At 29.0% G+C, this 14,646-nt stretch overlaps 1 protein-coding gene across 2 annotated transcripts in view; it reads left to right on the forward strand.

Moving 5' to 3' along the window:
* The window catches only part of LOC659947 (uncharacterized protein), a 48,188-nt gene that overhangs the window by 31,880 nt on the left and 1,662 nt on the right, over nucleotides 1–14,646 (forward strand). For both annotated transcript variants that reach the window (XM_008200949.3, XM_966213.4), the window contains exon 3: nucleotides 11,007–11,788. In XM_008200949.3, coding sequence (XP_008199171.2) covers nucleotides 11,007–11,788 — 782 coding nt within the window. The remainder of the gene's footprint in view (nucleotides 1–11,006; nucleotides 11,789–14,646) is intronic.

The raw sequence follows: 14,646 nt of genomic DNA on the forward strand, positions 1-14,646 counted from the left end.
TCAAAATTTACAATTTTATAGTTATTTTTTTACATCTAAAGATTTTTTTATTTTATATTATTCATTTTCCCAATTTTTCAGTTTATCTTGGTTTTAGTATTTTTTATTATTAATGTTTTCACTTTGCAGTTCAATTGATTTGTAATTAGCACTCTTTTAGTTACTTAGATCTACAGAATTTTAATCTTACAGTTTTTAGTTTTCTTGTATTGCAGTTTTTTAGTTTTTTAGCATTTTAGTTTCTTAGTGTATTGGTTTTTTGTTCAGAATCTAATGTTTCAATTTATTAGTGTTTCATTTTTCTATTTCTATAGTTTTTTTAATTTCTCAGTTTTTCAATCAATTAGTTCTTCGTAATTTCAGTCTCAATATGTTTTATCTTTTTGTATTTTTACTCTGCGTTAAAGTTTCTTTGTCAGTGTTTAGTGTTGCTAAGATTCTTAGTTTTTGTGTCATAAATTTCTGAAAAAGTATGTTTTCTTCAAAAAAAATCGAACATTTTAATTGTATTTAAGCTTGAAATCCCGTTCTATGAGAAAAACTGGCCCTTAAACCGGTTCACTGGTGTCTCATATTTCATCTCCATCAGTATTTTTATTTGTCAGTTTTTGGGTTTTTAGTGTTTTTTTGTTGTTTTGGTTAACAGGTTAAGGTTTGGTTAACAATAGTTAACAGTTTTTTTTATTTTTTTTCCCTAATATTTTTGCCTCTTTTTGTTTTTTGCTTAATTTAATTATTTTAATTATTTTAAATTTTTAATTATTTTCTCCAACCTATATTTTTGTTTCTCTTAAACTTTTAATTTTAATTTTTTTCTATTTAGTTTTCAGTATTAATTTTTTGAAGTCACTCTTGCTATTTTTTATATTTTTCTCTTCCTTTTAAATGTGTTTAAAATGATCTATATTAGTTATTTCAAAACTATAAAAACGCCAAAGTTGCATTTGCTTTTAAAATTAGCTGTTATATAAATTATTCATGCACTTCAAAAAAGTAATAGGTAATGTAATCAAAACTATGCAGAATCGAGCATTTTAATTGTATTTAAGCTTGAAATTCCGGTCTATGAGAAACACAGGCCCCTAAACCGGTTCACTGGTGTCCCACTTGTCTCAGAAATGAGTAATTGACCAATAAAAATATAAATATCATCTCTTATTTGTTTATCTGGTGCCCAAAAAATTGCGAGACGATTAAAACGTTTCTCATTGGATATCAGAGAGATATTGCACTCCCGACTGTAAAATAGACTAATTATAAGGCGTTCAAAACTGAACAAAAAACAATTGTCTAATTATTATATAAATGTCGGTCCATCCACCTGGAATTTCGCTGTTTTTAAGGTAAATTTTAAGATTTTTATTACACTTGGGTTCATATTTGTGGAAAATTGTCATGGATTTGTTTTTGATAAAACTGATTCTCGTAATTAGTTTGTGTTCAAATTTAATGATTTCGTAAATTTTTCTTTACTTTTTTTAGTTTCACTTCACTTTTTTTTTATTTATTTGTATACCAGTTTTTACTTTTTTAGCTTTTCAGTCTCTGGTTAGTATACTGTTTTTTTTATTCAGAATGTCATGTTTTAATTTATTAGTGTTTCTCTTTTTTTGAAGATTCACAAGCTCTTACAAATACAAGGCATTCTTTTAGTTATGGCATTTTGAAAAATAATTTACTTTCTGACTCCGAAATTTTAGTAAATTTCATAACAAAAATTAAAAACTGTAGACCTGGCACTTGTTGAAGCAAATAAACTCGTGAATACAGTGTAAATTTTTGTAAAATGTATTCCAAGAGTTGTGGAAAAATTAGTAAGTAAAATAAAACTACTGAAAATAAAAATATTCATTGAAGGAAAAAATATTGATAATGCAGAGGTGCCTGATTCTATTACTATTAATATGAGTATTTCCATTTTGTGAGTTTATTTTCTACGTTAAAATGAATTCTCACGGATAAACGAATTAATTTTCATCAATTAATTAACTTGTTTATAGCTGTTTTCGTGTAATAAATTTAAATTTTTGACAAATTTATTGCAATAAAAATTGTGATTTTTTCCTGTAGTAGGAGTTAATACAAAATGTATCCTAAATTAACTAGATTTTAAAACCTAATTTATGATTTTGTACAATTTTTTTTTGACACCTAAATACGGTTTTTACTTCCTAAAAATCCGGTCTCTATTGATAACATGATAACAGTAATAATAATGATAAGTGATAAGGCACCAGATTTTTTTGTTCTAGTTGCTAGTTTATGAAAAAATCATTTTCATTGAGATACGATCGGAAATTTTAATTGCATACCAACGATTAAATCGCCATTTAATAATATCGTAGCCTTGCTGGATGCCGATCACAAGATCCTGTAATTTAATTGCCGTATTAATTCTCAATTCTCGCAAGTGAGGAGAACAGTGTGTGTTTTTTGTTCTACTGAAATCGAATCATTGACGTGGTCACGAAATATCTCATGTTATAAAAAAAGTTTATTAGGTCGAAAATGCAACCTTGAAGTTGGATTGTAAATTTTTCGGCTTCATGTCGTTCTGCTTCCACGTTTAACGACTTAAAAGTGTTTCCTGGTAAACATTGCGCGAGGTGTTAATTGAATTAAAGTTACTCACCGATGGGCTCGTAAAAGAAAACAAGAATGGTTGTACCCAAGTTTGGTCAAGAGCAGGTGGAAAGACATCATACACCTACCTACCTACTCAAATTTCAAGATTATACTTATTAGTTATTATTATTGTTATTACTTTATTTTTTTGTTAAACAAATACTTAGTTAATTTATGGCCTTGTTAATGCTTAAACTTATTTTTCATATATGTCAAGGAAATGAAGTTGTAATGCACATAACTGGTATACAATTGAGAGCAAAAAATTGGTAACGGATCGTCATCTGAATACTCAATACGTGCATTTTGAAGCACAGTCGACCAGTTACCTAATCAGTGGACCATAAAAGTTCAAGATAAATTTAAAGTTCTGTGTAAGATCTTAGTTTAATTTACTCAAAAATGTATTAGATAAAATTTCTGAACAAAGCTGTTTTATTGCATCTTGAAGCATAGTACAGGATGTTTTAAGTTTTAGTGCCAGTGAAAAAATAAATACTTCTAGTTGTCCAAAGGAAAAAAAATATATTTCAAACGACACGCTTCAATTTGATGCTTTAATATTACCCCAAATTTTCATGGTATGAGCGTGAAACCAAAAAACTGCATTATTTTTTTGTTTTCAAATTATTTCAATCTTTTTCGCATCATACCTTTTCTCCTATTTTTAGATGAGAATTCAGAAACTTTTCTATTTTTTTTCTTTTCTTGCTATCTAGAAGTATTTATCTTTTGACTGCCCCTAAAACTTAAAACGCTCTGTACATACATTCTTTAACTTCTATCGTTTTAGTTAGAACTTTTGGCAAGTTCTAAGATTAGGTAACGAATTTTTAGAGAATGTGATTTTAAATATTTTGTTGAAATACTGTAGAAGAAAATGCATTATTGTTTTTAGAATATTAACTTTTGTTCAGAAACAATAATGGAGAGAAGATCTCAACAAAACAATAAAAAAAATTTGAACAAGGCATAGTGGAACTTGAACATTATAGAACAAGTGTTAATTAATTTTGACTATGGTTCACAAAGTAATTCCAAAAAAGGATCTAAAGCAGAATTTATGAACAAGTTTTAAAATTGATTTATAAGTCCAGATTTTATTTCTGCATACGGGTTTAGAAAAGAATCAGGAGAAAACCTTAGGAAAAATCTTGAAAAGAGCTCATCAGATAGATGTTAAAAAATAATTTTCAACAAAACTATGAAAAGACGCATAGCTATAAAAGAATTTGTAAAACATAAGAAAAATTATAAAGTACTTTTGTGTAAAATCTCGAAAATAAATAAAAAGAAATACTTATAAAAGAATCTTAAAAAAGGTTATAAAATAATCTGAAATAAATTCGACATCATGTCATTATTCCTCATTAAATATTTTTGTCATCGTCGTTGTCTTCTGAAATCTCTGATATGCATGTGAAAATACTCCTACGTGCTTATAAAATATGCAAAAAATTATGTTAGTTTTTAATTTCTAAAACTTTCCTATACTTCGTTTGTCTGTCTATAACACTTTTTCCTACTTATATATTTTTCAGCTTTCGGGTTTTTAGTGTTTTTTTTCTTTTTTGTTGTTTTGGAATAGTCAATAGTTTTTTTGTATTTCCTTTTTTTTCTAATATTTGTGCTCTTTTTTGATTTTTGTTTAATTTAATTATGGTTTCTTATTTCCTCCAGTCTATATTTTTGTCTCTTAAACTTTTTATTTTAATTTTTTCTTATTTAGTTTTCAGTATTAATTTTCTGAAGTCATTATTTTTATATGTTTCTCTTTTTTTTAATGTTTTTTAAATTATCTGTATTAGTTGTTTCAAAACTATAAAAACGCCAAAGTTGCATTATCTTCCAAAGTTAGCTGTTATATAAATTATTCATGCACTTCAAAAAAGTAAAAGGTATTGTAATTTATACTTTTAATGAGAAATCTAATCATTAACATGTATTTTATAATTTTATCAAACTTATTTAAGAAATATTCTGTAAAATGCGACATCAGCATTTTTATAGTCTTGAAATAGCTAATATTAATTACTTATTTTTTAGATCTGTAATATATGGCTTCGTAATGATAACTGTCTCTAATTATTTTTTACTTTTATATATTGTTTTACATTCTATTTCTTTATAACTTTCAGTTTTTTTAGTTGTTGGTTATTCAATATTTTGTTTATATTTTATTAATGTTCTTACTTTTCTTTCTCATATGTCATTTTTTTTTTACTAAAAACAATTTAGTTATTACTTTTATTAGTAAGTAAGTACTACTAGTTTAATTAAAAGTATATTTGTATAAAGGAAGGTTCCATGTCCCTCAAACTAGCAATTTTAAGAATTAATAAGAAAACTTTAACAAAATGTCATCAATTATTTAATTATTTTTTAATGGCACGTTTCGTTATTGCAAGAGGTACTTGCAACATTTTTACACAACCAAATATCAAAACATTACTATCAATTTATTTTAACAAGTTTAGTTTTTTCTTGAAAAAATTAGAATCCATAAAAAAATTGTTTAGATTTTAAAAAGTAAATTTAAAGTAGTACTTTCATAGAAGAATTTTTTTAGAGAAATCAGAATTTTACTTTAGTACCTGCTTTAAAAAAGAATTTGAGAAGTCTTTCGAAAAATCTAGAGAAATGTACAGAAACAATTTGGAAAAACTCTAAAGCAAACATCAAAATTCTAAAAAAGGCGCAAAATTAAAGTAATTAAATTAATTAAATTAATTAATTTTAATTTAATTAAAATAACTTTAATAAAACACTTATAAAGAAATATCTAGAGAAGAATTTATAAAAGAAAGTTTATAAAGTAATGATAAGGATGGTTACGATTTTAGATGTAGACGCTCTAAACGAAACAATACGAGCAAATTGTTTAACAAGTAAAGAAAAGTGATGGTTTACTTTCGAGTGAAAACAGATGGATTAAGAAATTAAGTTTTTACGAGACAATTAACCACTTTTCTTACGAGTTGAACTTTTGTATCCTTAATGGAAAACGTAAAAAACCTAACATTATTAAAAAAAAAATTGTAACAGTGTACAGAAATAATGCTACGTATAAAATAATCTGGCAGAGTATTAAATAAACCTGTAGAAGTTTCAAACGAAGCAAAGTAGAATCTAAAAGAGTATTTGGAGAGTGTTTATTAAAGAATTTTAATGGAGCTTAAAAATTATGTACTTATAAAGAAAAGAAAAAAGTAGAAAGATTTCATAAAAGAATCTAATGACGGGTTTTTAAAATAATCTAAAAGAGAGACACGATTTCAGATTTAGAAATGGTTTTACAAAAGAATTTTAGAAGAATTTAAAGAAAAATTTTGAAAAGAGTACACACACATATACAATGCTAAATAAAGAATAATCAAGAAAATACTTAAACAAAACTACAGAATAATTAAAAAAAACAGAAGAAATTTAAGAGGGAATTTTTTCTTTGCTTTATTTTTTGTTTCTTATTTTGGTTTTAAACATTTTGTTTTAAGTTGGGTATTTAATTTTTTAATTGCCATCGACTACGATTTTTTGGAACACAATTTAATTTAGTGTTTGTGAAAAGTATGTTTATAATGATCATTTCACAGAACTAAATTACAAGATACAGTTTCACATTTTATACGAAAAACTATTTTGTTCTTTGATTACGAAATAAGATGAACTTTATGTTTTATGCATTGATATTTTATTAAGGCCCTTTAGTTGAGTATAAATTTTATGATAATTATTACAGTAGGAATGCATGTTGAGAAGTATGAGACCGGAATTACAAAAACAGTTAATGACATCAACAGTAAAGTCACGATGCATTTTAAGTAATTCATAACTGTGCCTCCTTCGCAGTCTTAAAAAGTAAAAAAAAGTGTTAACGCCCCCTGATTGGCCAACAAGCCTACGCTATTTCTATTTGAGGTCATCAAAACTATCGCCAATTGACGTAATGTGCGCGGGAAGATTGCAAAATAAAACTATCACAAGTTGATTAATTTTTCTGCAGGTTTGAGCTCCTAAGACAAAGGCCATTAGACGAACTATTAGCCCATGAATAATGTCATAGTTCCAGGCATGGACAATGCTGTTATTATACAACGAAGAGAAGATTTGTGGTAAAATTTTCCGGTTGAAATCTCTCGCAAATGTTTTATTGAAAAAATATTGTTGTAGTCGAATGGATATTTTTTCTAGTGCGTAAATAAGCCGGAGGGGCACAGGTGTTGATGGTGCAACGGGCTTTATTGATAGGGGTCACATCTAAGCAACCATCTCTAGACTATTAATTGCTTCTTCATATCCACGGCTAAATGCAAAAAAGTGCAAGCGGCACAGATCAGTTTTACTGTTGTTGTTGTTATTACAGGCCGGTTTACAATTGCTTAGATATTAGCATAGGTTTATACAATATAATAGCGATTGCAGAATGATCACTGCAATTATATTTCTCCAGGAGAATAAAGAAATCTCCCCCCCCATCTGCTCAACAACTGTTGCCAGGACGAATGTTCGAGTGAGCTTTTGGCTTGAGTGCGTTTAATGTTTCAAAACAAGAAATTTGAAGATTTTCACGAAAATGCTCTTTCATTTATATGCTATTCTATCACGAACCATGGAAATGTGTATTATAATTTATAACCCAATATAAAAGATAGTAATCTAATCAGAAATACTTCCAATACAGTTTCCATTTCGTTTAAACGCGTTACAAATGCAGGAATAATGAGTGATATGATGAAAAAAGTCTTTGCTTTTACTTGAAGTAGAAGCATTTACTCTGTAGCATTTATTGTAGTATAAACTATTACATGAAGTAAAAATGACTCGAATATTTATTTTGTATTTCAGACAGAATCAGTAATAGAAATGTAGCTAGATATGTTTCCAAAGCATGTATTAATTAAATATTAATAAAATTGTGAGCAAATACTGTCGATAAAGCGACGATTATTACATGGTAGGTATAGAGCGACATCACCTTGGAAGTAGGTACTAGAAGTTCTAATAAAATTTCGAATAGCGAAAATTTGTAACTTATCAGTTATCAGTTATCAGATAGATCGATGCAGAATTAAATTCTGTTCTACTATCTGTTTAGTAAAATAAAATTTGGGATACTTTATTTGGAAAATTTGAGTCATGGGTACTTAAAGTTATCCAAACTTGAGGTTAAAATTTTGGAGTTAACTTATTTCCACTTTTGAGTACCCCAATTAACAGTTAACGGCTTTTTTAATTGCCTAAATACGATTTTAAAACTTTTAATAATGGCAGAGATCGATTTTTGAGTTAGTTCGAGGTTTCCCATAAGAGGTAAATTGAAGAATTTTTTTAGCAGTATCATTTGATTATTACAAATGAAAAATAAGACGAAATAAATAAGTATTTAAAAATACATGAATTTTTTGAGAAACAGTAAGTAATAGACATAGTGGTGCAGCCAAAGATTGAGTTTATGGGGGTTTACATACGTAAATGTATATTTTTACTATAGAAACTAGTAACATAGTAACATTACATAGAAGTGAGAAATGAGCGTCTTTAGACTTTTAGAATTTTTTTACAATTCTTTTTCCAATGTCAAAACATACGGTTTTTCTTCTGTGTAAGAATATTTTGACAACTGTTTGGCATTTTTTAATCAGATTATTTTTAACAAATTTAAAAAAATAGGCCTTGTTGAATCTAATTCGAAGAATAAGATGTGGTATTTACCTCGTTTTTGTGTAAATGAGTTCATTTATTTCACCTCTGGGATGATAATGATAAAGTTCTCGTTATCACTCAACGTTTAAAAATCCACTTGGCAATAAAGCGTCCGATTTACACTCAAACTCGGTAAATAGTAGTAGTTTATTGTACAAGTAAAGAAAAGCTGTTTATCACAAGCAGATAATGCCAACTTTTCCGTACGTGTATAATACGTTTTCTCTTATAGGTACATCGAGAAATATTTGTTAAATTTTTTGACCGATAGAATAAAAAAATCACCAATAGAATAAAAAGCCACCAAATGGATACTTTATTTTATTAAATTTTTATTGTATGGCTTTAATTGAAAAAATTTCTTAAATAGTTGTATTGCTCATCTCAAATCCGGGTACGTAATGTAAATTTGATTTCTTAATTTTTTCTTTTAAGGCGATATAAACTACTTTTATACCCGATTTTGACACTGACAATTGTTTATAAAAACAGACCATAAGTAAATGAAATAATGTACTATAGTTACCACTTGTATAATAAAGGCGTACTACCTCTACTCGTACCTATGGAATAAGCAACAACTTTACTACTACGTAGAAGCTGTTTCGAAACTATAAAAATGCCAAAGTCGCATTTTCTGTTAAAATTAGCTGATATAAATTATTCATGCACGTCAAAAATTAATAACTATATTATAATTTTATTAATCTTATATAAAAAAAATTAATCGGTAAAATGCCACGTTGGCGTTTTTATAGTTTTGAAACAGCTAATACAAGAGAAATAATAATAAGTTAATTAATTAATAAATATGTCGCTGAATTTTTTTTCTAAAATGTTATTTTGTGCAAAAATAATGTAAAAAGTGTCTCAAGCCTAAGTTTATTTGTTGTGGGTATAGATCATACTTTGTAGCTACAAAAATTATTGGAAGTTTTACGCTAAAAGCTTTATTTTTCTGTTCCCTGTCTTATTTTATTGGTGGTGATTGTTTTTTATTTTTTGTTTAAGTGTTTCTAAAAAACAGTCGGCTTAGAACATAATGAAAGGACATGATAAGGCTTTTTTTGTATTTTTTTGTTTTGTGTAAAATTTATTTTTTTTTAATATTCTTATTATTACCACATAGATAAAGGTGTGTACTATCAGAAACAGTAAGCAATTAAAAAAGTTTGTTTTCATTAAAGAATGATATTATTACTTAAAAATTAATACCTATCATGGTATAAAAAATGTTGCATTTATTATATATTATATTATATTTATTATATTTATATATTATATATATATTATATTTATTTATGATTTTTCTGAAAAATTACAAAAATTTGAATTTTATAGGAGTAGAAAAAGTCGAATATTGATTGTTTTAAAAATGTATTTTTTGTTTCATTAACACCACTAAAATCATTTTTGCTTCAAGGGGGCGTTCAACCCTAAACCTTCCTCCCTTTGCTGAGCCACTGAATACACATACTGTGTGAATTTGATAGGTCTGCAAATAGTACAGGGTGTTAACGGTCTTGGAGTTGAAAATTAAAATAGGCTAACTGCGAAAAAACTCACGAAATTATTACTTTAACAACTGAAAAATTTTAGACACTCGAACATTCAGGACTTTGGAAATGTTTCGTACACTGTTGATTGGATTCTCTTCAAAAGCTTGAATTACAGCCCCAACTATTTCTGCGTTTCCAGTGACGTGTTTTGTCCTCACTCGATTTAGTTCAGGTGCGCTTTCTGTGTTTTCAAATTATTGACGATTCTTTGAACTTTACATTTCATAAATAACATTTCACAAAAAGTCCAACGACACTTTCCATAGGCGAATATTGATTCCTTTTTCAACAACACAGAAATTTCAGCTACTGTTGCTGGTTCTTAAAGTAATTTCACCAAATTTAAAGAATTTTACAGCGCACACACTTTTGACAGTTTTTTTTGAGTGGTGCACAAAATGCCGCATAGAAATGCTTCAACAATTGTTTCAAAAGGTGACTGCCCAAATTACTAGCAAAATTTGGATTAAGTTTTTAACAACAATTTTTTTTTCTTGGATCAGCCGAGCATTTTTGTGTGGTCATTTATTTTTCGTAGCTTGATGATCCAACAGTAATTTGGCTTAATTTTAAATAACAGAAATGTGTTTTAAAATTTCATTTTTTAACTTGAGGTCATTTTTTTGCCTCTAATTGAAAGACCACCTCCTAAAATATGTGCATTCTAAATTTCATAACAATCCGTTGACAAATAACTGAGATATTAAGCTCGAAATTCTTAGCTGAGACACTTTGTACAAGTGACAGATATCGCCAATAACAGTATTTTCAAAACTAACTTAGTTTTACTATTCTAGAAAATTTTTGAATTTTTATTTTTTTATCTCCTAATAAAACTAAAGGTGGGTATTATTTTACATCACTGAATTCAGAAGAAAATGACTTTTTAAACATCATTAAATTTGACCCTTCGCGCCATTTCAAAAAAATCAAGTTAGCTTTGTATTTTTAAAATAACTGTTAATAAAAATTTGAAAAGCTTTCAGATGATAGAATTTAAACACTTTTAGCTGTTTCCCAAATTTCAAGGTTCTCTGCTAAACCGTTCTGAAAATATTTAACTGTATCCATACTTTTGAGCGATTCTGTATATTTTCATTCATATTATTTTTGTTTCAGAAAACCGAGGAGCGTTCCGTCCCCATCGCCGTCCGCATCCACCGCACCCTCGAGCTCGCCGACGACAAATTCTACGTGATCACCTGCGGCAAAGCCGGCTTCCGCAACGCCCGGAACGAAACCTCCCTCGTCTCGTTGCGCCTCCTGGACGGCTCTCGCAAAATCACCCAAGCCGTCTACAGCAAGCCCTACACTCTCCGCGCCGAGATCTCGCGCCCTGACGGCACCTACGGCTTCCGCGTCAAGTCCTGCTTCGCCTTCAACAAGCTCAACAGCAGCGTGCCCCTCATCGACGACAAGGGCTGCCCTACCAACGGGGACGTGATCGGCCCTTTCGTCTACGACGAGAAGAAGGGCACTGCGGACGCCCAACTCAGATCAATGTTCCGCTTCCCGGAAAGCTCCGAGGTGCATTTCCAGTGCGACATCGGCCTGTGTCGGGGCTCCTGCCCGGAGCCGGTCTGCAATGACGGGGCGCAGTCGAGGGCGCTGACCACCGAGGAGGGGATTCTTATGGCCGCCACCAGTGTGTTTGTGCTGGATCCGGGCGATCCGCCACTGGTGCAGGAGTTGTGCGACGAAGGGGGTGTCCATCCGACGTGGTTGCTGTGGCTTTGTATTGCCCTAGGGGTGCTGTTTCTTATTATGTTGATCATTAATATTTTCTTGTGCTCGGCAATGACGTGCGCTTGTGCCAGGACGGAGATTATTGAGAAGGAGCCGAGTATTATCGAGGATTATGATCCTTATAGGTCCTGGCATGGGAGCCAGTACGGATCGAGGTAAATATTCTATTCACAAAAGGGGGTGACATTTTTCACATTCCAAAATTAATTAAAATGAATTTGAACAATATAATTTAGAAGGAAAAAGAAATTGAATTTTTGAGTTATCAGTTTATTAAGGAACGGACTTTAGCCCAGTGGCGGCTCGCTAAGCGAATTACAAAAAAAATTGAGATAGATTTTGCAAAATAGGGAGGAGTATAATTCTATAACTCAAAATTATTGGAGGATTTTATACCGGGTGCTCAAAACCGGCGCACCAACTCATTGGTGTTGGGTAGAAAATTGCTTACATACAGGGTGCTCAGCTCAGCTCCTGTCTTCTGTATCTCAGTTATTAGTTAAGTTGGTTTTATGGTATACTGTAGATGTTATGTATACTCCAGGAAGTATTTCTGGAAAATATTTTTGATCAAACAAAGTGTCACAGAAAAGTAAGACGTCATCTTTCTAGCGTCGTACATATTCTTAAAATTTTATTGTATATCGGTTGAGGGATTACAATCGGTTTTACACCTTTAGTTTTAAAAATTAATAAAAAATAGAAGCAACGTTTTTTGATGATATTATTACTAGGTGCGTGTTGAACAAAATCCAACAGACTTACTGGTTAAGATTAATTCATCTAAATTATTACAGGATGGTTACAATTAAATAATTTTACAATTAATTAATTACAATTATCAAACTTTTTAAAATTGTGAGCTTTTAATTTTGCTTATTTTAAACAGCAACCCCTATTAATTTTGATATCATTTGATGCATTATTAAAAAAGGACCATTTTTTATTATTACATCTCTAACGTAAATCCTAATACATTTGGAGTTATTTGCTAAAAACATGTTTTGTCAACTATTTTACTGACAAATTCAATGAATAAAAGTCGAAGATGACGTCAACCCTGTTTATTTTTACATCAATCGATGCGGAATTGAAAGAGAAACATTTTTTGTTATTACAGCCCTATTGGAAATTTTAACACAGTTGGAATTATTTGCCAAGAATCTTAACAATGTTCGTCATTTAATCATTAGTCAGTTGTCATTGACAGAATGTGTTTTTTGCCAATAACTCCGAATGTGTTAGGATTTGTAATAAGGTGATAACAAAAAATTTTTGTTTTTTAATTCTGCATCGATTGACATAAAAAGAAACGGAGTGGAAACCGTCTTCGATATGTATTCATTAAATTGTCAATAAAATAATTGACAAAAGAAATTTTTATCAAATAACTCGAAATGTGTTAAGACTTACGTCAGGGTTGTAATAAGAAAAAATCGTTCATTTTCTAATTCGCCATCGAATTCTTGAACCGATTTTAAAAAATACTTCCGGAATATGTAAGAAGCTAAAAAGGTATTCTAATGGGCATTAAAAATTAATAGCATGCCATTGAAAAAATATATTATTATGACGTCATACTTTTTAGGAAACTCTGTATAATCAAAAATATTTTCCTGAAATACGTCCTAGAGTATAAATAACACTTACAAAAAATCAAAAGTTCAACTTTACTAATACCTGAGCTACAGAAGACAGGAGCTGAGCGGACCACTTTGTATAAAATCTAAAATAGAAAAAAATTATTTGTATTAAAGTTATTGATAAATAATAAAGTTTAAATAAATGATATGAGCATATAAATGATATGTTGTCCAACAGTCGTGATCGCATTGATTAACAATAAGAAGAAATTATTTTTGAAACGGCACGTCTATAAATTGTGATTTTTTCCATAAATTTTAATTTTTTTAAATTAAAAAGTTTGCCAAAGTCTGATTGTAAATTTAAAAATAATTATTCATCGTTTTGTTAGGAAACGATTACTTCTTAAGAAACATAAAAACATTAAAAAATAATGAAAACTGAAGAAATTACCAGAAGAAGTTTGTAGCTCCAAATTTGTTAAAATATAATTTTTGGAATTTTTCAAATATTTTTCCATAATCTGCACATGATTCTTAACAACGTACCTACTACTGAGTTGGTTCGCCAGTTTTTGAGCACACTGTAGAAATTTTGAGCTAAATCTCTAAACAGGGCAAATTAACATCACGTTTGATTTAATAATTTTGTCATTTTTTGAGGAAATTTTACAAAATACTTAAGTGGTTATTAATTTCAACATTTTTGAACAAGTGATATAGGTGAAGTACCCAAAATCTCATAAAAAATGGAGGAAAAATTTTCCAATTAAGTATATCTGTTTAAATAATTGAGTTTTACGTCAAAAACGAATTAATAAATTTTTCTAACCTGATCAAAATAACGTCAATTTGATATAATATTTTCGTCATTAATTTCGTTGTATTTGTTAATATATGGTTAGCGGAAATTTCACAACACTTTTGGGTAAAAATCTTAGGTGATTCTTGAACTTTAAATAATTTTTAATAAAAGAATCAAGTTTATTTATTATTATTAATATTATTAGTAGGTAATTACTAATTAGATAACATTTCCGTGTGTTTTTCAACGAGCTAACTTAAGGAAATTAAAGTACTGAGACATGTATTAAAATGCGCGGAAGAAGCTAAAGTAATATAATTTTTAACCCTCATAGCTAATCTTTTGGTCTATTTGGGCAAAATTTTGCGAGAAAAGTAAGTTTTTAACTTAAACATAAGCTTGAACGTTTTGAAACACAAAAATTAAGTGAAGCACACCGAAATTTTGCAAAATAACGTGATTTTCGACCTAGTTGTTTTGTATAAAGTTGTGTAAAGTTTTTAGCATAAAGCAAGTTTAATTTATCTAAAAAGTTAAGAATTCCGGCAAATATAAAAATGTTTCGAACACTTTTAGCAAGAAAAATGATTTATTAGCTTAAAAGTATTATATTTTTTTAAAAACA

The sequence above is a fragment of the Tribolium castaneum genome, chromosome 2, assembly GCF_031307605.1.
Source record: "Tribolium castaneum strain GA2 chromosome 2, icTriCast1.1, whole genome shotgun sequence".
Classification (NCBI taxonomy): Eukaryota; Metazoa; Arthropoda; class Insecta; order Coleoptera; family Tenebrionidae; genus Tribolium; species Tribolium castaneum.